General features: G+C 36.8%; 1 protein-coding gene across 19 annotated transcripts in view; it reads left to right on the top strand.

Moving 5' to 3' along the window:
* Positions 1 to 432: 432 nt before the first annotated feature.
* LOC105490480 (ALG13 UDP-N-acetylglucosaminyltransferase subunit) overlaps positions 433 to 26,644 on the top strand; it is an 82,604-nt gene continuing 56,392 nt past the window's right edge. For 4 of the 19 annotated variants that reach the window (XM_011756169.3, XM_011756168.3, XM_011756167.3 and 1 more), the window contains exons 1-3: positions 441 to 594; positions 1,423 to 1,585; positions 4,546 to 4,684. In XM_011756169.3, the coding sequence (XP_011754471.1) occupies positions 514 to 594; positions 1,423 to 1,585; positions 4,546 to 4,684 (383 nt within the window). In that variant the 5' untranslated portion in view covers positions 441 to 513. The other 15 variants (XM_071088333.1, XM_071088336.1, XM_011756181.3 and 12 more) reach the window with 14 other exon arrangements.

Genomic DNA, 26,644 nt, shown 5'->3' with positions numbered 1-26,644 from the left:
GGCTCAAGCGATTCTTCCCAGTAGCTTGGGATTACAGCCACTGTGCCTGGCAAGGCACTTTTATTTCTGATATTCCCTTAGCCAACTCGAAGTAAAACCATCTCTTAAATGTATCTTGACAAAACTTGGCAGCAAACAAAAAAATCTCAAACTTATCTGTCATTAAAAGATTGTGGTACCCACGCAATGACACCAACACAATACTTAGGGTATGGTGTTTTTTTACCCACCAGTTTTGAAAAAGTTAATTACATTTGGCAATTCCCCATTCCCTTATAGTGAGGGGTCTCAGGAGCTGGCTCCTACACATAAAGGGGCTTAGAAGAGTGGCTGGCACCTAGGCCACCAATAGACTTTTGCCCCACCCAACCGGTGACACAGCCCGGGGCCCCTCCGCCCCCTGGCGGCCATTACGGATTTCCGCCTCCCTCACAGAAGGCAGCCGCTGCAACGTGCGTGGCCTCAGTTGCGTCACATCCGGCCCTTGCGATCAGGGCTTGAGGAACCCGCGCCATGAAGTGCGTGTTTGTTACCGTAGGGACCACCAGCTTTGACGACCTCATTGCGTGTGTGTCGGCGCCCGACAGTCTGCAAGTGAGTGAGGGAGGCGAGCAGGCGGCGGCTTGGCTCGCCACCCGCCGTCTCCGGCCTTACTGAGCCAGCCGCGGTAGCCTTGCCTGACCGTCACGCTCGGAAAGAAACCCCCGCAACTCTACCACAGGTGCCGCTGTCTCTTAGCTGGCTCCTGCCTACGCCCGGCGGGGCCCTTCGGCTACCCGGCTACTCGGGGTCGCATGTTTCCTCTTCCCATTACCCAGGCCGTTCCTTTCCCTCATTTCTTCGGCTCCTTTCCCGGGCTTCCCCCGCGCTGTATTCTCCGCCTCCGCGTCCTCCGCCCCTCCTTCCAACGGCTCCGCCCCTCCGAGCCCGGGTTTTCCACCGGGCTAGGCAGTTTCTCCTCAGCCCCCCTGTGGACCGCGCGTCGGCGCCGGCGTCTCAGTCAGCCGAGCTCGCCTCAGAGCCCGGCTCCTTCCCCTCAGCGCTTGACCGGAGCCCGCGCGGTTCCCCTCAGCGCGCGTGGTCCCCTCAGGGCTCCCGGTTCTCGCAGTTCAGCAAGTGAGGCAGAACGGGTAGTCCCTGGGTTCCCCCCGAGTGTGCGACTCCTTTTCCAAAGTCTTTTCCTGCTGTGGCTTTAGCGGGACTCTGCGAGCTGGGTCGCTTAGATTCACGAGTGCTCGGGAGGTTCCTCGTCGGGCCCCGGACCGGAGAATACGTTAGTTTTGAAAACTAAGTGAAATTGGCCACAGGTAGGCTCTTTGGCGGCCGTGCCCCGGTCTTAACGTCAAACTTGAGTAGTGATGGTGGTTCCTGCTCTGTTTTACATAGTTTAAAAGGCCCTCGTGTTCTGATTTCCTCTTTCAGAAAATCGAGAGCCTCGGTTACAACCGACTTATCCTGCAAATTGGTAGAGGAACGGTGGTACCTGAACCCTTCAGTACTGAGTCGTTTACTCTGGATGTTTACAGGTACAAGGATTCCTTGAGAGAAGACATCCAGAAAGCAGATCTTGTTATTAGTCACGCAGGTAAAGGTGCCTTAGAATCTCAGGGTTGGGTCTTTTAATTTTAATTTTTTTTTTTTTTTTTTTTTTAAGTTCTGGGGTATTCTGGGGCACATATGCAGGATGTGCGGGTTTGTTAACAAAGGTAAACGTGTACCGTGCATCATCTAGGTATTAAGCCCAGCATCCATTAGCTTTTTATCCTGATGCTCTCCCTCCAGTAAGGAACTGACACTTGAACCTTTTCGAGGTAAAATAAAATCGCTAGCTGAACTCACTGTAGCCCTTTTTGAATACACAACTTATTTGAATATGATAATTGAGAACTTTATTGGAGAGAACTTAGTATTTTGGGGTGAGAGAAGAATGGGAAATTAATCACTGTAGCCCATCTTTACAATAAAAAACCCTAAACACTGAGGGGCAAAATAATTCACCCGGTGAAGTGTAATAAATTGTCAACTTGACATTAGTACTTGGGCTTAGCTAAAGGAGTGTTCTGCCTGCTGATTGGTTGGATTGGTCATGGAGTAAGTGGAATTGTAAGATTGTTTACACTTCTGTTGAATGTGAGTGAAATGAATCCAGTCAAAAATAGTAACAGCTACATACTGAGTAAATTGTTTCCTCTTCAGAGGACCGCCCTGATGGGCTACTTAATTAGACTTCTAGTGCATTCAGAAGAACTGCTTTTGGGGAGCAATGCAGTTTTGACTTGTTAAATAAGGTTTATTTTTATTTATTATTTTTTTAAGTCTAGTTTGAGGAGAGAAAAGTCTTTAGAAATAGACATTACCAAAAGATTGGTGATTAAAAAATGTATCTCCTAGGAGGTAACAGCCTTTGGCACTGCTCTGACTGCTTTGTGTGTATTAACTTTACTCTTTTTTTTTTTTTTTTTTTTTTTGAGACTGAGTCTGGCTCTGTCGCCCAGGCTGGAGTGCAGTGGCCGGATCTCAGCTCACTGCAAGCTCCGCCTCCCGGGTTTACGCCATTCTCCTACCTCAGCCTCCGGAGTAGCTGGGACTACAGGCGCCCGCCACCTCGCCCGGCTAGTTTTTTTGTATTTTTTAGTAGAGACGGGGTTTCACCGTGTTAGCCAGGATGGTCTCGATCTCCTGACCTTGTGATCCGCCTGTCTCAGCCTCCCAAAGTGCTGGGATTACAGGCTTGAGCCACCGCGCCCGGCTAACTTTACTCTTTTAAACAATCCTGTGAACTAAGTACTGCTAGTATCTCCATTTTACACGAGGAAACTGAGACACAAGAGTGGTTAAGTAATTTGTCCAGCCAGGAAGTGGTGGACAGATAACAATCTGGTGCTGGAGTTTATGTTCTTTTTTTTCTTTTCTTTTCCTTTTTTTTTTTTGGAGACAGAGTTTCGCTCTGTTGCCCAGGCTGGAGTGCAATGGCGCTATCTCGCCTCACTGCAACCTCCGCCTCCCAGGTTCAAGCGATTCTCCTGTCTCAGCCTCACGAGTAGCTGGGATTACAGGCGCACACTACCACGCCTGGCTAATTTATTTATTTATTTATTTATTTATTTTTTTGTGTATTTATTAGAGACGGGGTTTCACCGTGTTGCCCAGGCTCGTCTCAAACTCCTGAGCTCGGGCGATCCACCCGCCTTGGCCTCCCAAAATGCTAGGATTATAGGCATGAGCCACTGTGCCCCTCCGGAGTTAATGTTCTTAACTAACCACCCTAGCGTAAGATACCCAAAAAGGATTTATCTATTCACGTATCAATCTCTTTGCTCTCATTTAAAATAGCTAGATGATTTTACATTTCAGAATTTAATTGATCCTAATATTTTATATTTGCATATTTATGGAAATCATTCTTGACTGTTTCTGGGATAGCACTTCACATGTAAACCCATACAAAGTGGTCAAGGTTTTTCGTTATTGATGCCTGCCTGTCTCTATTGTAGGCTTGCTTTTCTACCTGGGGTTGAATAGAAATGAAATATAATTTCACATACAGTATGTGAAACCTCGATCTTATCTGCATTGAAGGCCATGCCCAAAGCATACTCCAGATGGCCCAATGTACAATGGTTTCACTTAGTTTTTCAACTTTATGGTGGTGTGAAAGCAATACACATATGCATTCAGTAGAAACTGCTCTGCGAATACCCATACAACCATTCTGTTTTACACTTGCGGTATTCAATAAATGGCATGAGATATTCAACACTTTATCATAAAATAGGTTTTGTGTTCGATGATTTTGCCCAACCACAGGCTAATATAAGTGTGTTCTGAGCACGTTTAAGGTAGGCTAGGCTAAGCTGTCATGTGTGGTGGGTTAGGTGTATTAAATGCATTTTCTACTTAGAATATTTTCAACCGCTTTTTTTTTTCTTCCTTTTTTTGAGGTGGGTTCTCTGTCACCCAGGATGGGGTACAGTGGTGCAATCATAGCTCACTGCAAGCTCTAACTCTTGGGCTCAAGCAGCCTTCCTGCCTCAGGCTCCCCAGTAGCTGGGACCACAGCCACCATGCCTTATTAATTATTTTTCTTTTTCTTTTTCTTTTTTAGCAGAGACAGGGTTTCTCTATGTTGCTGAGAGTGGTCTTGAACTCCTGGGCTCAAGCGATCCTCCCACCTCGGCCTCCCAAAGCGTTGGGATTGTAGGCATCAGCCACTGCACCCAGCCTGTTTTCAACTTATGATGCGGTTATACCCCTTCATAAGTCGAGGGTCATTGGTACTAGAGAGCAAGTAGCATAGCACTGAATCATAGGCCATAATGTCATCATCAGTGATAAAATAATGTATTTTTCAAATAAAGTTTCTAACACTTTTTATTAGGGAGCAACTGATAACTATACTCTTGTCATTTTGAATGTATAATTGAAAGACCTAGCTTGTAGTTCTGTCAACTTAAGTTTTTTAACTTTTGAGTTCTAGCTATAAAACTTCGTGGGGACCTTAACTTATTTTAAATTGTGTTAAACAAATTTAATTTATATTTGTAGGTGCAGGAAGCTGTTTGGAGGCTCTGGAAAAAGGAAAGCCACTCGTAGTGGTCATAAACGAAAAGTTGATGAACAATCATCAGCTGGAACTGGCAAAGCAGCTACACAAAGAGGGTCATCTCTTTTATTGTACCTGCAGGTATACTAGAGACTGATTATTTTTGATCTTTTGCTTTAATTCGTCCCTTGCTGTTCCTCTTATCCACCTACCTCCCTCATCTGTCTCTTCTGCCTCTTACCTTCTCCCACTTACCAAACTTTTTGATTTTCTCAGCTCTAAAACACTCCCATTTGTTTGTCTCCCACTTTGCAATCTCTGTGTTGTATTTCTATGTGTATCTGTGGCTGTTTCTTTGCATATGTGAATATCTGAGAGAGAGTGTGTGTGTGTGTTTAGACGCGCATGTCTCTGAGACACTAATTTTGGAGTTCTAAATTTTGAGTTCATTATTTAGATTTTCATTATTCAAGGAAGACATTTGCTTATTTTAGTTAAAAGTTTTGCTTATAGTAAATCCACTAGAATCCGTAAATTATGTTTACTCTTTCATTTAATCAGTTACACCGAATATATAAAAGACACTGTTTTAGGTGCTGTGGATACAGTAGTAAACATGAGATAAAGTCCCTGTTCTCATGGTGCTTACATTCTGGTCGTGGAAAATTGATAGTAAACAAGTTCACAAATAAATGATCAAGGTATTTCACATGGTGAAATGTACTATGAATAAAGTAAGACAGGGTGATGGGGTAACTGGGGTGAAGACTGATTAGAATTGTCAGAGAAGGCTTGGCAGAGTACCTAACATTTTGATCTTAGACTCGAAATACAGGGAAGAGCCAATCATATGAAGATTTAGAGGCAGAAGGAACAGCAAGTGCAAAAGCCTAAGTCAGGAATGAACTTGGAGCTTGGTGTGCTTGAGGAACAGAGGGAAGATTAGTGTTGCCAGAGCATAGTGAGCAATATAGCAATATAATAGAAGATGAAGCTGGGTAGGGGTAGCTTATGTAAGAGTTCTGATTTTATTGATGTTTATTGAGAAGCCATTGAAGTATTTTAAGCAGAGAAATTATGGTAAGGAGTATTATTTTCTACAAGTATATTAGAATTCAACAGGAACTGATCATCGTAATAGAAGGATGAAGAAAATTGCTTGTTTGTTTTCTATTAGTTCTTCTTTGAGACACTAGAAGCTTGCCAAAGGGCCAGGTCAGTAATTCCCAATTGTTTGACTTTAAAACCTATCCTAGTTTGATGTTTCAAGAAGTAAATGCCTCATAGAATTACTATATATGTGTATATATATGTTTATTTACGTTATAGTAAAATGAAATTAATTTTAAAATAAAAAACCTGAGAAGAAACTGGCTAGAGCATAAGCTTTTCTTTTAGTTTTACTGCTTCTGTCTCTTAGGCACTCAGTAAATACTTATTCATTCATTAAATATTTATTGAGTACCTTCTATGTGCCAGGCATTGTTCTAGGCACTTGGTATACATCAGTGAACAAAACAGACAAAGACTCCTGTTCTTATTGAGAGGAGGAAGATTCATTGATTATTTCAGGAGTAAAATTGTTGGTGTCATTATCACTATAATGTTGGAGAAGAGGGAATGTCAGGGTAGCTGTGTAATATAGAAGCCAGTCTTGAACTATTTAGTGAGTCAGGAGAGAAGCTAGATTAAAGAGGAATAAACTTAATTTCCTAACTGATTTATGCAAGTCAATTTTTTCCAGATACTTTTAATTAGTATTTTCATTCTAAATGTTAAATCAGCTTTGATTTTATGTTAGCACATTAAAAGGAAAACATTGATTTCATAAACATATCCTGATTTTTTACTCATGCTGAAAAGGAAGGAAACTGTACAAGTCTCCAATTTCTTTTATTTTTTTTACAGTTTTAAATGGCTTTTTTTCTATATTAATTTCAAGAAAGTCACATAAAAGTAGTAAGCAGTAAGTCAATAATTGGTTATATTTTCTTTTCTTTTCCTTTTTTTTTTTTGAATTTCGTTCTTATTGCCCAGGCTGGAGTGCGATGGTGCAATCTCGGCTCGCCGCAACCTCCACCTCCCGCCTTCAAGCGATTCTCCTGAGTAGCCAGGATTACAGGCATGCGCCACCATGCCCGCACTAATTTTGTATTTTTAGTAGAGATGGGGTTTCTCTGTTGGTCAGGCTGATCTCAAACTCCTGACCTTAGGTGATCTGCCTGCCTCGGCCTCCCAAAGTGCTGGGATTACAGGCATGAGCCACCGCGTCCAGCCAGTAATTGGTTATATTTTCATTTTCGGTAAATCATTTATTTTCCCCAAACCTAGGCTGGGGGGTGATATGTATGTTCTAATTTAAGCGATTGGTTTAAATAAATTTCTGAAGTAATAGTTCTATGTTTAAAAGCTTATTTCTAGCATACATGGTGGTGTGGTATATTGTTTAATTATATATGAAGTCATGATAGTAAATTACTGGCAAAGATTATTTCACAATCTTCATGCGTGGTCTAGTAGTTTCCCCAGCTTATTATCTTGTCTAGCAGCTATTATTTTTGGTTTCAATTTTTAAATATCATTTCTGAAATAGTTGACATAGGAGATAAGGTATCTGCTGAATTTATATTGACATTTTATAGTACTCTTTGTATTGCTTTAATAATCCTAGTATGTATACTTATAATATTAAAATATATACAAATTCGCATGTGCAATTCTTAGAAGTACCACTATATTCTTGGAAGTTAGATTCAGTCATCAGTGGGCAGCAGATAAAGTATGGAATTTTCTCCCATGTTGCCTAATATTTTTCTTCTTTTGTTTTAGCACGCTTCCTGGGCTGTTACAGTCAATGGACTTATCAACACTGAAATGTTATCCTCCTGGCCAGCCAGAAAAATTTTCTGCATTTTTGGATAAAGTTGTTGGATTACAAAAATAAACACTAAACTCTCAACACTTTAAAAGCAACCCCCAAATTCAACCTATGGAATGTGATTAAATCAAATTAAATACATAATATATATATTTACAAAATAATATAATTAATAAACTTCCTACATCTATAGAATGTATAGGAAATTTTATGGTGTGCACATTTGCATTGGGTCCAAATCCTAATTGCAGTTTAGTAAACTTTCTAGATTTTTTCTAATCTTCAGTATGTAGTAAGCATTCACAGATTTTCTCCTAGAATCTCAAGTGGAATTGGAATCATGAAAATGAATGAGATTTGAAAACTTTCACAAAGATTATAAATGTAGTTTGATGTTCCTTAGAATAAAAAATGAAACAGTAACAACTTAAAAAAAATTTTACATAAGAGTCAGCATCTTTAGCTTTATAATCTAAGGAACCAAATTTAAAAAATGATGGATTACGCTCTGTGAAATGAAAAGACTATCAAGTTAGTTGATCTCTTGTACGGGGAAAAGCTACTTTTTTCCTAAAGAACACAGTGGAGTGGATATGTTCACTTTTTTTTTCTAAAACATATATACAAAGTGTTAAAAGAATCGTGCCTAATGTCAAAACTTTACTGGTTTGAGAAGAACAATCAAAAAGGATTTATACCAATAGGACTTACTATTGTTTTTTTAAGGATCCTCTCTCACGGTGGTAATGAAACATTAACTGTAACAAATTTATAATTTATGTGCTTATGAAATTAGTTTTATGAATGAACAATAAACTGATGCATATAATGGCTTAAATATATGGTTTTAAAATTGACTTAACTTGAGCAAGATACATTATGAAGTTCTTTGATGAGAGTGTGTGGTCTCAAGACCTTTACAATAGATTATCCTTAAGTGTCCATAGCTCTCTGGTACAGTGTTTAGATATAGTTTATCTATCAAAATAGAACATTCACTATGAAGACCTCCCTTCCATTCCAGTCATATTATCCCAAAATGCTAAATGTTCCAAACATTTTATTTGGAATGCATTTTATGTTTTTATAGGTTTATTTTTCTGATTGTGTTTTATTTAGGCTAATATTTAAAAAATGCTTACTAGTGGTAGAAGGTGGTGACAAAGAAATACTCTGGGTAGCAGGAGGAAGCCAACTTGGATTAAAATTTTGCTGAGAATAATCTAAAAAGTGAGTAATCTGGTTGAGAATTCACAGCACCATAATCATAATTGCATATCGGTGTTATACTAATGTTTTAGGAAAGGTCCTATTCAAATCCAGGGAGAGAATCTTTAGTGTTTTCTGGGCCCTCATAAATATGTTTTTCTCATTTGAGAAAATTGTGACTCAAAGTTTATGTTGGTCACTTAGTTTATAGTTTATGATGAAGAATTAAAGAGAAACAAATGAAAGGCAAGGTCTACTCAAATATCAGACAACTAAAAGCCTATACAGCCCCTAAATCCTTTGCTATCTTCTTTCCCAGAATAATGCATAACCTAAATTCCATTATTTCATTTAGCAGAGGCTTAAGCCATTGTTGTCAATTGTGTGCAGTAACATCTCTGACTACGCTTTTGTGGAATTTTGTGTCAATTTGGATTTTTAAGTCAAAGGAGACTTTAGAATCATTTTGATTTGGCAGGGATTCTTGAAATTATCTAGTCCAATTCCATCATATTCAGATTTTGCCATTTGCTTAAAGTAATACCTTTTGGCAGAACTGCCCCTAGGAGCAGCTCCTTGATTCCCAGTCCCCTGCTCTTTCTACCATATATAATATATGTTGTAAGCTTTTTGTTTCTTTATAGTGGTTTGCCTAGTATTCATTTTAGTTACTTGAATCCCTTGCAAGGTAGGTTTTGTTTGTTTGTTTATGAAAGTTATTTAGTAGGAATTTCACACTTAACTGGGTTTTCCTTTGGCGTATGACAACCTTACCTAGGACTTAGAAATCTGTGATTTCTGAGTTTTTGGAATTTAGGAAAATGCTCTGGGTAGGATTGATAGTAGATTGAATATATTAAGACTTTAAGACATAATTGTAGACTTTGGAGTTGGGAGATAATCTAAAGAATATTTTAAACCACTAGTTTTACAGGAGGAAACATGCTAAATTAATCACCACATTTACATCTTATTAGTCCTTATTAAAGAATGGTAACCAAAAGTCTGTTTGAAATGTTTGCTCAGTTTGTTTGGTTTCATTACATGATAGAGCTGCAGGTTCTTGATATTAATGAGTAAGAGGAATGCAATTTATTTAGCAGTTTTCTGTTACAGATACTGAAATTTTCAGGGACAAGGAAATGAAAGAGAGAGTTCAGTATTGGGAAATTTGCACCATGGATAGATTAAGAGGTAGACAGTTAATAGAACATTTATGGGTTGGAGTAGATGAAAAGAGATGTGATGTTATGGGATGACCTTGGGAATTAAGGATTTTGGATGCTTATAATTTGGGAGGAAAGAAAGCCTGAAGGATTTGTTGGTAAGATAGTATAACCAATGAATTTGACATAGGGTTCTGGAACATTTAAAAGTAGTCATTATCTGCAGGTACCGTCAAGTATCTGATTTTGGACACCTTAGACCTCTACTTTTTTGGTAGAGATGGGGTTCCACTGTGTTGCCCAGGCTGGTTGCGAACTCCTGAGCTCAGGCAATCCGTCCGCTGCGGCCTCCCAAAGTGCTGGGATTACAGGCGTGAGCCACTGCGCCTGGCTTTACTTTGTATTCTTTTAAAGGCAAGTCATATATAGGCACAAAAAAGACAATACAAAAAGATTGTTTGCCACTTTAATATTTAGTTTGAGGAGTTTTCCAAGACTAAAGTAGGTAATGACTAGCAGTAATATAAATATTCTTCCTGGCCTTTTATTATGGTATAAGCACGTAATTCCTCTGATTTGTTCATAATGTAAAATTTGTGGAGATGACCAAAACCCTGCATATAGTCTGAGAAATAACACATATGGACAGATTATTTGAAATTAATTTTTGGGAAAGATTTGGAAAGGGTCATCATGATAGCCATGTGGTGATCAATTTTCTGCTGTACATGTAATACCATTTATTTATTTATTTATTTATTTATTTATTTAGAGACCAAGTCTCGCTCTGTCACCCAGGGTGGAGTGCAATGGCGTGATCTCAGCTCACAACAACCTCCACCTCCCAGGTTCAAGTGATTGTCCTGCCTTCGCCTCCTGAGTAGTTGGGATTACAGGCATGTGCCACCACGCTGGGCTAATTTTTGTCATTTTAGTAGAGACTGAGTTTCACCATGTTGGCCAGGCTGGTCTCGAACTCCTGACCTCAGCTAATCCTCCCGTCTCAGCCTCCAAAAGTGCTGGGATTACAGGTGTGAGCCACCGCACCTGACCGTAATACCATATTTTTATTGGGGAGTGGGGAGTGAAAAATAATTTTGGTTAACACTTAGTGCTTTCTGTGTATCAGGTACTGTTTGGAGCACTTTATGCATATATACTCATTTAATCTTTAAATAATCCTATGTCATTCTACAAATGACATAATGTGAAAAAAGTTGTATTCCATTTTAGGGTCCAAGAGATGTTGTGGAAATTGTAATTTGAACACAGAATTCCAGTATACTTCCATCCTTTATGGGGACAGTAGGAGAGAATATTTGAAATCAGAGGATTTTCCTAAGAAATTTGGATTGTATGCTAGCCATAGGCGTATAACCTTTTTGAATTTTTACACTGTTACTTAAAAAACCACAGTGATGGCTACTCGTAGAATCCATGTGGAGAAACTCTTCCAATTGGTTTACCTGATTGAAAGTTATTCACAAATCTTTTTCTTTTTTCTTAAATATTTGTATTTTAAAGTTTCATTTTGGTCCTTGCTTTATTTGTTTTCTTGGAATTTTCATCATTCCCACAGCTTCTACTGTTGACTCCTTTATCTGTATCTCCCAACTCTGATTTGGACTCCTAAATGGTATTTCCAATTGCCTTTGGTCCTGTCTGTCTGTTAATTCTGTAAGCACCTCAAACTCAATGTGTGCCCCAAACTGAAATAATATTTCTTTTCATTCTTCTGAGGTGCTTATCTTTATTAATGGTATCATCATTTAGTCATTCTTCTAGCCTTTAACTCTGTCTCCAACCCCTTATATCTAATTGGTTTCTAGGTACTCACAGCTTTATTTCCTAAGTACCTAAAGCTCATGTATTCATCATTGAGTCTTTTAATATAAATGCATAATGAGAATCTACCTTTTGTATCGGCAGGATCCAAGACATGATTCGTGCTCTGGAGGACCTATGTCTTACTCATTTTTGAGTTCTTTGTCTGGAACACAGTAGGCTTTCCATAAATGATGAAGTCACTTTTGTAACTTAGTACTCTTTTTTGATTACCTTGATTAGGATTAGGTATTGTTCTAGGAAACACTGTCATCTTGCACACATTCATTTCATACTGACTTTGATTTGACAGCAAAGTATCTAGTAAGTCTCTTGTTCAGAAGATGTGACCATCATATTGTATGGTAAGTTTGTAGGATCAAGCACATATAAGAATAGCGTACCAAGTATAACAGTGCTGATTCTATGCAATATCTCAATGGTATTTAAGGGTCTGTCAAATAATGGTACCTGTTGGGGATTTGTGGCAAAACATGATGTTAAAAATCAGGTATATAAAAAGCAGTAACTATAGTGTTTTCTAGTAAAAGCTTACAAAGAGGTTTAGGATATTACCAAATGATTTTTTTTTTCTTTGAGACAGGGTCTCTCACTCTGTCACCCAGGCTGGAGTGCAGTGGCAGCTCCTCTGCCTCCCCTGGTCAAGTGACCCTCCCACCTCAGCCTCTGGAGTAGCTGGAACCACAGGCATGGGCCACTACACCTGGCTTATTTTTTGTAGAGACAGGGTTTTGCCATGTTGCCCAGGCTGGTCTTGAACTCCTGGGCTCAAGTGATGTGCCCGCCTCAGCCTCCCAAAGTGCTGGGATTACAGGCGTGAGCCACTGCGCCCAGTCATCAAATGATATTTAATTACTTATTAAATGGCTAATGGCTAATTCCCTACATTAATGCTCTATGTATTGTATAGTTTTTAATTCTTTTTTTTTTTTTTGTAGGCGGCTAAACAAAAGGTAGACAAATCTGGCTAGGTTCAAACAGGAATGTAGAATACATGCTGCTTTTTTTTTTTTTTTTTTTTTTTTTTAAATGGAATCTCGCTCTGTTGCCCAGGCCAGAGTGCAGTGGCGTTATCTCAGCTCACTGCAACCTCCACTTCCCAGGTTCAAGCATTTCATCCTCCTGAGTAGCTGGGATTACAGGTACCTGCCACCACATCTGGCTAATTTTTGTATTTTTAGTAGAGACGGGGTTTTGCCATGTTGGCCAGGCTGGTCTTGAACTCCTGACCTCAAGCGATCCACCCGCCTCAGCCTCCCAAAGTGCTGGGATTACAGGTATGAGGCACCTTGCCCGGCCAGAATACATGCGTCTTAATGTTGATACTGAGTCTTGAAAAATATTTTGATAGGCTTTTAATACCGTTATATACTATCTATGTTGGTATTTCTAGATCTTCATTGTCTTATAAATTTTTTTACCATATCATGGCCAAAATTACTAATTTTGATTGACACTTGTATCATAGCTTTGAACATGATTTTATTTGATGGCTGCAGTCCTGTTCTCTGAGGCAGTGGTTCTTAAGCTTCTTTTAGCCATGGAACTCTTTAATTTAAAACTATGACTTTTCTTAAAACTATGGCTTTTCTTCTATATATACATGATTTTGCATTGACTTTCAGGAAGTTTGCAGGACCTTGTGGCCCCACGTTAATAATCCATAGGCTGAGGCAACTTCGTTAACTTCATTTCTTGGTCATTGTTCATTATTATTTTGGTGTTAACTCCTAGACTCATTTGTAATTAAACCCTTTTGATTAATTACGTTTAAATTTAGTAATTCCCAGTTATAATGTAACACAAATTCAATACTTTTTTCGTTAAGTTTAAAGCATACCAGCCAATACATTTTTGAAACTAACCTTAATATTCTTATGCTATTAACTCAGTATCTGTAACCCATAATGTCTTATGTAGTGCCTTTTCTAACAGATAACAAGGACTACATGGAATTTTTTATTTGTAGTAATTATTTTAGAATATCCTACAATAGACTGGTGAAGAAATCCAGTAAGGCAACATAATATTGTATTTGCTCATGGTTAAGTGTGCTTCTAAAGTACTTGTTTGCAGGACCCTGATAGTCACTTTTAGAGTGATGTCTGTGAGACGCCTATAGTACATCTTTTTGATTGATCATTTCTCCTTTTGTGCAGCATTACATACTGGTCAATTCTCCACTGCCAGTGTGAAGTGAGTGGATAATACACTCCCCAAATTTAGTAGTGAAAAACATTCCTAAGTCCCTAGCCTAAATTAGTAGTTTTCTGGATCTCAGTTTTCCTGTTTGTGAATTAATAAAACTAACTTCTCAGGTGATTTTAAGACATAAACCTAGTTGTGTGGCATGTTTTAAAAATTAAAAATGCTGTTGAAATAACACATTTTCTCTTGGTTAGTTTTCATTTTGAGAAGTAGGACTAAGATTTATTTTTAGAATTTGCAAAATACAGTCCTAAATGATTCAGAAAGCAGATTTTTCATTGAATTTCATATTTAAACTCATACTCAGTTTCTAATTGGGGTTATAGTTAGATAATTTAAGTTTATTTAGAAGTTTAAGTGAATGGGTCTTTCCAGTGCTTCAAATGTTCTGGATTTTTTCCCTCCTTCCCCTAATCCTGTCTCTAGAGTGATCAGACACTGCAGGTATCTTAAGTCAAAAAACAACCCTCCGCTAGGCGTGGGGGCTTATGCTTGTACAATCCCAGCATTTTGGGAGGCCAGCGCGGGCAGATCAGCTGAGGTCGGGAGCTCGAGACCAGCTTGACCAACATGGAGAAACCCGTCTCTACTAAAAATACAAAATTAGCCAGGCGTGGTGGCACATGCCTGTAATCCCAGATACTCAGGAGGCTGAGGCAGGAGAATTGCTTGAACCTGGGAGGCAGAGGTTGCAGTGAGCCGAGATTGCGCCATTGCACTCCAGCGTGGGCAACAAGAGCGAAACTCCGTCTCAAAAAAATCCCCTCAGTATTTCTGTGCCAGTGCGATATATTTTAAAGCAAAGTAGTATTTTCCTTTTTAAAAAAAATCTGTATTGTCATGCTATCAGGTGGAAATGGGGAAGAGAAGAAAATGAAAGCAAGTGGTTCTTGGTAATATTTTATTTTGCATTTCCGAACAAGGATCACTTCTTTGGGAAATCCATTCTTTATCTTGCCTTTATTTTCTCCTTCCTAAAACTTGAGGAGGAGGTTGAACAGGGCTGCCAGGCCACACTTTGTTTTAGAACCATTGTGTTCCCTTCCTTCATAAATCTTGCTTTACTAATTCTGCTTGAATGTTCACCCTGAAAAGTTGATAGGCTGTAGTTCCACGGTTCTGTTAAAATACACTTTTAAAAAACATTACCATTATGTTTTCAGTAATGAAAGACCCTAAAAAGAGGTTCTGTAGAGTTATTTCCCTTAATTGGCTTCATGTTATTTGGTACTAAAAATTGAAGTTATTTATGGCTAATTTTTAACATACTGGCTTTTCAGTAGGTTCTGTTACAAGTTGTTATGTGTTAATACATGGGTTTGTTATCTTAAAAATCTAGGTCTGTTTATGTGGTAATGTCAGATTTATTCATTTTTATGTGGGCCAGTCATCCCCACTTTTTGCCAAGATAATAGGCTAATAACCCAAAAGCTATTTTTAATATTATCACAAATTTGACCACTTAAAGGAAGGTGTTATCAATATTTTAATATTGATTACAAATTTTACCACCTAAAGTCTGTTATCCACTGTTGAATCACAGAGTAATTCCCTACATTTGGAAGAGTGCTAGAGATTATATAGCCCATCTACTTTATTTTACAGATGAGGAAACTGAGACTTAGAGTAAAGTGGTACAGCCAAGTTCATAATATTCTTTTCATGATACCATATTGCCTCTCAGAAACTAATAACTCATAGCATTTTGTCATATACATTTACAACTATACCTTGTGTGTCACAGGTAATGTATGCTTTAAAAAATAATTCCAGACATATAGCTCATTTAATTGGTTGAAATGTGAAGTGTTATTTTAGAATTAAAATCATTAGTATTTATATGTCACACTACAGTTTCCTCTTTTGATCAGTGGCGAAATAAATATAGCAATTAAAAGGACAAATTATATATTCTAGCTAAATTTCAGTATAAAAAGTAGTCATAAAATTAAAGCCCATCAATTTCATGACAGGTAAACTATGTTATTTAAAGTTACTTTAATATTTTTTCAATTTATTTTAATTTGTGCCCAGAGGTACAGTGCTTAAAACGTCCTTTTTAAGACAATCATTTTCTTTCCATTATACTTCGATGTCAAAGGGAATAATTTCATTAGGGATGGAGAAACAGGATATGGACACATGTTAGAACTTTCATTTCCAGTAGAATTTCAGTGAAATTGCTCTGGTTCTTACCTTTTTTTTTTTTTTTTTTTTTTTTTCTTGTACCAAAGAATGATTATTTGGTGAATGTTTTGTCAGGTAGCAGCTAACAGCAATCCATATTTAAGCACGAATGTGCTAAACACTGAATATACGGTATCTTATGTATTATTCTAACAACCTTAGGTTTAAGTCACAAAAATTTCTAGAGCAGTGTTTCTCAAACTTTGAAACATTGATAGGTGATCTATGGAGGGAAAAAGGTGTTTGGTAAAGGCTAGGTCAAAAATGTGAAGCATTTACTGTAAGCATTCCTTAGAACCTTTAATGTTGCTAATGGGCACTGTGACTCTCAAGGATAGGATTATAATATGCAAAGTTTGCTGAAATTTTGGCCTTGAAATTCTCTTTTTAGGAATACATTGTTCTAGAGCAGTGGTTTTCAAAGTGTATTCCCTCGACCAGCATCATCATCATCACCTGGGAACTTGTTAGAAATGCAAATTCTTGTGATTCATCTCAGACCTGCCTCAGAATCCCTTGGGCAAGAGGCAGTCTTTTAACAAGCCCTCCACTTGAGAACCACTGTTCTGGAGGTTTACAGGACTAAAGTAGTTTGCTGTGGAGAAAGCCAATTGGGATTTCAAGTGCGATATTTCAAAGGGCAGTATTAAGCACCTTGAAGTGGCTTTTTATTATATGCGAGACAAAGTCTAGCATCGACCCACAGGTCTCTTTAAAATATTCTATTCTACTAATCTGCAGAATGGAACCTCTGCTTTACCACTTCTGGGCCTTTGTTCGTGTATTTTCTGCCTTGGTATGTAATTCCTCTTTATGGCAATTGTGCAAACATCAGGAGATTTTATATAGTTTTAGTTTCAGTACTGTTGCTGATTGGATGTGAAAACTTAGGTCTTAAAACTATTTCAGACCTGTTTCTTCATCTGTAAAATAAGAGGTCCTTTGGAGCTGTAAAATTCCAATTACTTGTTTTCCCAGTTTATGATGCTATCATTTCTTGCTCACTAATGATAAAATGTTTAAATTTACTTTTTAAAATTAAGGTAATACATGTGAATAGTTAAAAATGTTAATTCTGCAAGGCTTACAACAAGGAACAGCAGTTGTATGTCTTACTCCTTCCCATCTCTTTTACTTGCTTCTTACAGGTGACCATATTACTTTATGTTTTATAAATAATATGCTTAAACTGGCTTTGTTTTGATTTTTAAATTTGAATATCAGTTTAGGCTTCCTATATGGAAGAGGAGACTTTCAAAAATTAATGTTTTTAATTTACAAGTCACGATTGTATATACATTTATAGGGTACAATGTAATGTTATGCTATTTGTGTACAATGTGGAATGATTATGTCAAGCTAATTAACATATCCACCTCACTTACCTATCATTTTTTATGGTGAGACATTTGAAATTCTTATTTTGAAGTACACAATATATTATTATTGACCGTGGCAACTCTGCTGTACAAAAGATCCCAGAACTTGTCTTCTATCTGAAGTTTGTACCCTTTGATCAACAACTCCCCTTTTCTCTTTTCCCACTCACCCCGCAGCTTCTGGTAATCATCATTCTAACTCTCTACTTCTATGAGTTCAACTTACTTAGATTCTGTATGTAAATCTTGCCCTCTTTGTCTTTCTGTGACTGGCTTATTCACTTAGCATATAATGTCCTCTAGGTTCATCTGTGTTGTCACAAATGACAGAATTTCCTTTTTGTAAACACTGAATAGCATTCCATTTTGTATATGTACCACATTTTCTTTATCCATTCATCCACTGATGGACACTTAGGTTGTTTCCTTATCTTGGATACCGTGAATAATTCTGCAGTGAACATGGGAGTGCAGGTATCCCCTGACATACTGATTTGATTTCCTTGGGATATATATCCAGAAGTAGAATTACTAGATCATATGGTAGTTCTATTTAATGTTTTGAGGAACTTCCATACTGTTTTCTATAATGGCTGTACTAATTTACATTCCCACCAACAATGTACAACAGTTTCCTTTTCTTTGCATCCTTGCCAACACTTATCTTTCATCATTTTAAATAAAAGCCATTCTAACAGTTGTGAGGTGATAATCTCATTGTTTTGATTTGCGTTTCTCTAATGATTAGTGATGCTGAGCATTTTTTCATGTACTTGTTTGCCATTTTTATATTGTCTTTTGAGAAATGTTCATTTAGTTCCTTTGCCCATTTTTAAATTGGGTTACTTGTTTTCTTGCCTTGTTGAGTTGTTTGATTTCCTTACAGGTTTCTTTTTTTTTTTTTTTTTTTGAGTTATTTGATTTCTTTACATATTTTGGATGTTAACCCATTATTATATGTATAGTCTGCAGGTATTTTCTCAATTTCTGTGGGTTGTCTCATCACTTTGTTAATAGTTTCCTTTGCTGTGCAGCAGCTTTTTAGTTTGGTGCCATACCATTTGTCTATTTTTGCTTTTGTTACCTGTGCTTACAGGGTCATATTCAAAGAATCATTGCCCGAAGAACTGTGGAGCTTTTCCCCTATGTTTTCTTCTAGTAGTTTTGCAGGTTCAGGTTTTATATTTAAGTTTTCAATCCATTTTGAGTTGATTTTTTAATATGATGTAAAGGATCCAACTTCATTCTTCTGCACGTGGATAGTCAGTTTTGCCAATACCATTTATTGACGAGACTGTCCTTTCCCCATTGTGCATTATTCTTAATACGTTTGTTGAAAATTGACCATAAATGTGTAGATTTCTTTCTGGGCTTTCTATCCTGTTCCTTTTTTTGATGTGTCTGTTTTTATACCAGCATGATGCTGTTTTGATTATACTCACTTTATATATGATTTGAAGCCAGGGAGTGAGATGCTGCCAGCTTTGTTCTTTTTACTGAAGATTATTTTGTCCATTTGGGATCTTCTGTGGTTCTATATAAATTTAAGGATTGTTTCTTCTATTTCTTCAAAAATGTCATTGGAATTTTGATAGAGATTGCATTGAATCTGTGGATCACTTTGGTAGTGTGGACATTTTCACAATATTCTTCCAATCCATAAACATGGGATATTGTTCCATTTATTTGTGGGTTTTTGTTTTTTTTTTTTTTCAGTTTTTTTCATGAGTGTTTTATAGTTTTCAGTGTTATATTAGTCTTTTACCTCATTGGTTACATTTATACCTACGTATTTGTTGCTATTGTAAATGGGATTGTTGTCTTAATTTTCTCTTTGGATAACATAGAAACACTACTGATTTTTTGTATGTTGATTTTGTATCCTTCAACTTTACTCTTTTTTTTTTTTTATCAGTTCTAACCATTTTTTTTGTGTGTAGTCTTTAGGTTTTTCTATATACAAGAGCATGTTATCAGCAAATAAAGATAATTTCAGTTCTTCCTTTTCTAGTAGGATGTGTTTTCTTTCTCTTGCCTAATTGCTCTGGCTACAATTTGTTGAATAAAAGTGGTGAGAGGGGGCATCCTTGTCTTGTCGCTGATCTCAGAGGAAAAGCTTTCGATTTTTCACCCTTGAAAATGGTCATAGCTATGGGTTTATCATATGTGGTGTTTATTGTACTGAGATACATTTCCTGTATACCTAATCTGTTGACAGGGTTTTTGTTTGTTTGAGACGGAGTCTCGTCCTGTCACCCAGGCTGGAGTGCAATGGCACGATACCAGCTCACTGCATTCTCCGCCTCTCAAGTTCAAACGATTAACCTGCCTCAGCCTCCTGAGTAGCTGGGATTACAGGCGCCCGCCACCATGCCCAGCTCATTTTTGTATTTTTTTTTTTTTTTTTTTTTAGTAGAGATGCGATTTCACCATATTGGCCAGGCTGGTCTCAAACTCATGACCTTGTGATCCACCCACCTTGGCCTCCCAAAGTGCTGGGATTACAGGTGTGAACCACCGTGCCCGGCCAAGAGTTTTTTGTTTGTTTTTTCATTATGAAGGGGTGTTGAATCTTGTCAGATGCTTTCTCTGCATCTATTTAAACGATCATGATTTTTATTCATTCTGTTAATGTGGTGTATCACATTTATTGATTTGTATATATTGAACCTTCCTTGCAGCCCAGGGATAAATCCCACTTGATCATGGGGAATGAGTCTTAGTGTGTTGTTGAATTTAGCTTGCTAGGGTTTTGTTGAGGACTTTTGCGTTTATGTTCATCAGGGATATTGGTCTGTAAATTTCTATTTTTGTGGTGTCCTTGTCTGGCTTTGGTATCAGGGTAATGCTGGTCTTGTAAAATGAGTTTAGAAATATTCCTTCTTTTTCAGTTTTTTGAAAGAGCTTAAGAAGGATTGGTACTGGTTCTTTAAATGTTTGGTAGAATTCAGCAGTGAAGCCATCAGGTCTTGGACTTTGGTGGGAGACTTTTATTACTGATTCAATCTCCTTCCTCATTATTGGTCTGTTCAGATTTTCTATTTCTTCATGATTTAATCTTGGCAGGTTGTATGTGTCTAGGAACTCATCCATTTCTTCTAGACTATCCAATTTGTTGGCATATAATTGTTTATAGTAGTTTCTTGTGATTGTTTGTATTTCTTTGATATCAGTTGTAATGTCTCCTATTTCATTTCTGATTTGAGTCTTTTTCTCCTAGTCTAGCTAAGGGTAGGTCAATTTTGTTTATCTTTTCAAGAAACTAACTTCTAGTTTCATTTATTATTTTTCTATTGTTTTTCTAGTCTCTTTATTTATGCTCTGATCTTTGTTTCCTTCTTTCTGCTAACTTTAGGCTGTTCTTCTTTTTCTAGTTCCTTGAAGTATAATTAGATTATTTGAGATCTTTCTTCCTTTTTAGTGTAGGCATTTACCACTATAAATTTCCCTCTTAGAACTGTTTTTGTTGCATCCTGTAAGTTTTTGTATATTGTTTCCATTTTCATTTGTCTCAAGGGTTTTTTTAAAATTTCCTTTTTGATTTATTCTGTGACACATTGACTTGTTCAGAAGCATTTTGTCTAATTCCCACATATTTGTGTATTTTTCAAGATTCTTTCTGTTACTGATTTCTAGTTTCATGCCATTGTGATCTGAAAAGGTACTTGATATGATTTCAGTTCTCTTAAATTTGTTAAGACTTGTTTTTTAGCCTAACAATATGATCTCTCCTGGAGAATGGTCCATGTCTGCATAGCAAGAATATGTATTCTGTTGCTGTTGCATTGAATATTCTGTATATGTCTGTTAGGTCCATCTGGTGTAAAGTATAATTCAAGTCTGATGTTTCCTTATTGATTTTCTGTCTAGGTTATCTGTCCATTGTTGAAAAAGGGGTCATGAGGTCCCAAAGAGCAGACTTGTTCTTTTTTCTCTTCCCCATTTTCCTTCCCATCCTCCTAATTTAGTTTTATCAGTTCTGTGAGATTCATTTTCAATGTTGATATTGCCATGACTGCTTAACTACAGTATTATTCACATCTGAGCCATGTAGTGTTCAATGATTTGTTTCCTTTCCTGTAAAACTTCATTTTATCTCATTTTGTTATTTTCTCATTTTCTCAGTTTTTAATAGTAACATCTCCAAACTTTCCAACAGAAGTGTACATCTCTCGTTATATTCAAACACATCGAGTTATCTAAACCTTTATTATCTTTTTCGAGATATCCACACTGGAGTTCTCCATCCTGTTTTTGGAAATACTTATTTTCTAGTCCTACTGAGTGTCTTGTCTTCCTGTGATTTCCCCTTCATCCTTATCCTGTAATTTCTCTTTGCTTTTCTCTTGTGTTGAATCTCCTATCTCCAAGATTGCTCCCTGACACCCCCAGACTTTAAAAGAAAATTCTTTATTTTGGTTTCACATATCTTCAGTAGCTTTCTGAGAAAGGGTGGCAACATTTTTAAATCTTTTTTTTTTTTCTGAAAACACCTTGTTTTACTCTTTCATCTGATAGTTTGCTATAGAAATAAAGGTTGGAAATAACTTCCTCTGTAATCTGGAGCTTCATTGTTTTCCGAATCCCAGTTTTTTGAGAAGTATATTGTGTTCTTATTTGTGTTCTTTTGTGTATAAACTGTTTTTCTTCTCTGAAAGCTTTAGGATCTTCTCTTTTTCCCCTGACTTCAGAAACTTTATTATTATGTCCAGGGATGATGATCTTTTTTGCTTTCATTGTTGTGACTACTTCATGAGCCCTTTCAATTTCAATATGGATACTCATGTTCTACAGTGCTAGAATTTTTTTATATTATCATCATCATCATTATGATTTCTTTCCCTCTGCTTCATCTCATTTTGGGCTTCCTGTTGGTTAGATGTTGGCTTTCCTAGATTGATAATCTAATTTTCTTATTTTTTCTTTCCAATATCGTTGACTATTCTGTGAGCTCCTCAACTCTATTTCTTCTGCTTTTTTGTTTTACTTAACTGTTAAATTTAAATACAGTAAAATTAGCCTGTTATATAGTTCTATAATTTTGACAAAGGCATAATCATGTAACCACTGCCACAGTCGAGATGCAGAACAATTCCAGTGCCCCCATTTATCCTTTCTCTTTGTAATCAGCTCTTCAACCCCAACTACTGACAAAAACTAATCTGTTTTCCCTTCCTATCCTTTGGCCTTTTTCAATATGTCATATAAATGCAGGCATACAGTGTGTAGCCTTTTGAATCTTGTCTTTTTTCGGTTCACATGTTACATTTGAGATACATGTTCTTTTATGTATCATCATTTCATTATTTTCTATTCCTAGGAAGTATTCTTTTGTTTGAATGTACCACAGTTTTTGTCCATTCACCAGCTGAGAAATGTTTAGATTGTTTCCAGTTTTGAGAGTTCATGATTATGGATAAAGCTACTATGAACATTCACATAGAGGTTTTTGTGTTACCATTTCTCTTATGTAGATACCTAGAAGTGGGATTGCTTGATCATATGGTAACTCTGTTCAATTTTATAAGAAACTGCTAAACTGTTTTCCACAGTGGTAGTACTATTTTACATTCCCACTAGCAACATATGAGAGAGTTCCAGTTGTTCTATATCCTTTTCAACACTTAGTATTGTCAGTTAAAAAAATTATTTTAGTTATTCTAAGATGTATGTAGTGGTATCTCATTAAAGATATACAAATGGTCAATAAGCAGATGAAAAGATGCTCAATATCATTAGCCACTGGGGAAATGCAAATCAAAACCACAGTGAGATACTACTTCACACCCACCAGGTTGACTATAATCAAAAGATGGAAAATAACAAGTGTTGATAAGGATCTAGAGAAAAATTGAACCCTCATACACTATTGGTAAGAATGTAAAATGGTGCAGTTGCTCTGAAAAAGTTTGACAGTTCCTAACATTAGGTTAAATAGAGTTACCATATGATCCAGTAACTCCACTCATAGGTATTATGCCTAAAATAATTGAAAACATAAGTCAAAACAAAAACTTGCATGTGAATATTTATGGAAATACTATTCATAATAGCCCAAAAGTGGAAACAACCCAAATTTCTATCAGCTAATGAATGGATGAACAAATTTTGTTTTATACAGTGGATTGAACTATGTAGTGATGCACCATGCTACAACATGGGTGGACTTTGAAAATCTTATGCTAAGTAAAAGAAGCGAGTCACATAAGACCACATATTTTATGATCCCATATATTTAAAATGTTCAGAATAGGGAAATCTATAGATTCAGGAAGTAGATTAGTGGTTGTCTGGGGTTGGTGGGGATAGAGGGATTAGAGGTTGACAGCTACAGGATGCAGAGTTTCATTTTGGGATAAAGACAATGCTCTAAAGTTGATTATGGTGATGGATGCACAACTCTATACAACAAACCATCGAATTGTATGCTTTAGGTGAGTGAATTATATGGTATGTGACATACCTGAAAGCCGTTAAATTTACCAGTTTTAAGAGTACAATTTAATTTTTAGTGAATATACAGAATTGTACACATATCACCACAAAATAGTTTTAGTAGATTTTTGTTATTCCAGAAAGATTATTTGTGCTTATTTGTAGGCAGTGCCTATTTTCACTCCATCCCCGGGCAACTACTTCATCTGCTTTCTGTCTCTAGATTTACCCTTTTGGCATATTTCTTATAAATGGAATCATATTCCTTTTGGAATCATACAGTTTTTGCTTCCATCCTCTTAGGACCAGTTTCTCCAATCCTTGTTAATGCTATTGTTTGTATTATTTATTATAGCTATCCTGGTGGGTATGTAATGATGTCTTACTGTGATTCTAATTTCCGTTTTCCTAATGATCGATGATTTCAAATATCTTTTTATGTGCTCATTAGCCATTCTTGTATCTTTGGTGAAATGTGTATTCAAATCTTTTGTCTATTTAAGAAATTGGATTTTTTTTATTGTTGACTTTTCAGAGTTCTTTACATATTTTAGTACAAAGTTTTTCTGGTTAGATATGTGATGTAAAAATATTTTCTCCCCGCTTTGGCTTGTGTTTTCATTCTAACAATGTCATTTGCAGAGCAAAAGTTTTAAATTTTGATAAAATCGAGTTAATTTTTTTTTCCCTGTTATGTATCTGAGAACTCACTACCTAATTCAGGATCTTAAAGATTTTCTCCTATATTTTATTTTTCAAAATTTTGAAGTTTTATTTTACATTTATGCCACTTTGAGTTACTTATAGTACAAGATGTGAGATATAGGTTGAGGATCCTTTTTTTGCATGTGGATGGTCAATTGTTCTGGCACCACTTGATGAAAATGCTATCTTTTTGCTATTGAACTGATTTTGCACCTTTATCAAAAATCGATGGACCATATTTGTGTGGATCTACTTCTGTGTGCTTCCCTGTGTGTTTTTTCTTTTGCTCTGTCTCCTTTTGTCTTCCTGTCCCTACTTATGTTTTTCTTTTTTTCAGTTTTCTATTACTTTTCTGATTCCCTCCCTCTCCCATTTTCCCTTCTCCCATTCCCTTCCTCAAAATGAAGCATTTAGATTGCATTGTTTTATATATCATACTTATTTTTAGTTTAAAAAGCAGATGTGTGAAGCATTTGTGTTTTTCTCTACAAGTACAATATGCTGGAAACAAATTAACTTTTAAATTATCCTTTTTTTTGAGATGGAGTCTCTCTCTGTTGCCCAGGCTGGAGTGCAGTGGCGCAATCTCGGCTCACACCATTCTCCTGCCTCAGCCTCCGGAGTAGCTGGGACTATAGGTGCCCACCACACCCAACTAATTTTTTGTATTTTTAGTAGAGATGGGGTTTCACCATGTTAGCCAGGATAGTCTCGATCTCCTGACCTCATGATCTGCCCTCCTCGCCCTCCCAAAGGGCTGGGATCACAGGTGTGAGCCATCACACCTGGCCAAATTATAACCCTTAATTAATTTTTCTCAGTGAATTAGTGACCTTGTCGAAAGATGGCAATCTCTCTTCCCAATCAGTGTGTTTCAGAACTTTTGCAAAAGGCATCACTTCTCCAGTGTGACAGTTTCTTTACAAAAGAAATTAGTGGCTGGACATGGTGGCTCATGGCTGTAATTCCAGCACATTGTGAAGCTGAGGTGGGAGGATAGCTTTAACCCAGGAGTTTGAGACCAGCTGGGCAATGTGGCAAGACCCCAACTCTACAGAAAATACAAAAATTAGCTGGATGTGGTGGTATGCACCTGTGGTCTTAGCTACTTGGGAGGCTGAGGTAGGAGGATTGTTTGAGCCCAGGAGGTTGAGGCTGCAGTCAGCTGTATTCACACCACTGCATTTGCACTTCAGCCTGAGTGACAGAGTGAGACCATTAAAAAAAAAAAAAAAAAGAAATTAAGGTAATTTCAAATTGGCATGCTAAGGAAGTCAAGATTTATACTTTTTTACCATGTCAAATATTATTTCATTCCTAAATTATAAAATATTGCTCCTTTTCCTAGAGGGAGCAGTCATGATTACTACTGGATCCACAGATACCAAAAAAAAAAAAAAAAAAAAAAAAAAAAAGAAGAAGAAAAAGAAAAAAAAGAAAAAACAATTTTGAAAGCAGCTTAATGTTGTGCCTTCTCTAAAGCCAACTTTTGACCTATTTATTTTTTTAATACTTAAAAAATGTAAGAAAGGAATTGGATTTTTGCGTTTAAATAAAAATAAAAGACGCTAGATAGCATAGATAATAGGAACAAATAATACAAGCAATTGGGCCTGCCTTTGGCACTTACTATTTTCTGTGTTTTTTCTCAGAATCCAGAGTTATGTTTCTGGAAAAGTATGCTAGTAAAACATTGAAACACATCTCTCATTGTCTACCTCATCTCATACTGTACCATACCATTTCAAATGTAGTCTATTAGAAAGTTTATGGATATTTTCATGCTGCTTCCATTTAAATTTTTATTTCCATTTTTAAAGAAACACTTTTTTTTTTTTGCATTTTTCTTTTTTATTGGTGCCATATAATACTTTGGAGGCCTTAGTCAAGAATTGTATAAGGTTTCCCTAGCATGGCCAATAAGATTTAGTTTCTGTGATCCTGGCAGAGATTATTATCTAGAATTAGAAGATTACTTCAACCCTATATCTGGAATATCCAGGTAATAGCTTTGGTACTTAGCTTGAACTGTGCCCTCTGCCACTATAGATTAAGGGAAGTTCCTTCTCCTTTTTTGTGTGTATTAAAA

Source organism: Macaca nemestrina, chromosome X (genome assembly GCF_043159975.1).
Source record: "Macaca nemestrina isolate mMacNem1 chromosome X, mMacNem.hap1, whole genome shotgun sequence".
NCBI lineage: Eukaryota > Metazoa > Chordata > Mammalia > Primates > Cercopithecidae > Macaca > Macaca nemestrina.
This window is presented reverse-complemented; position numbering and strand designations above follow the sequence as displayed.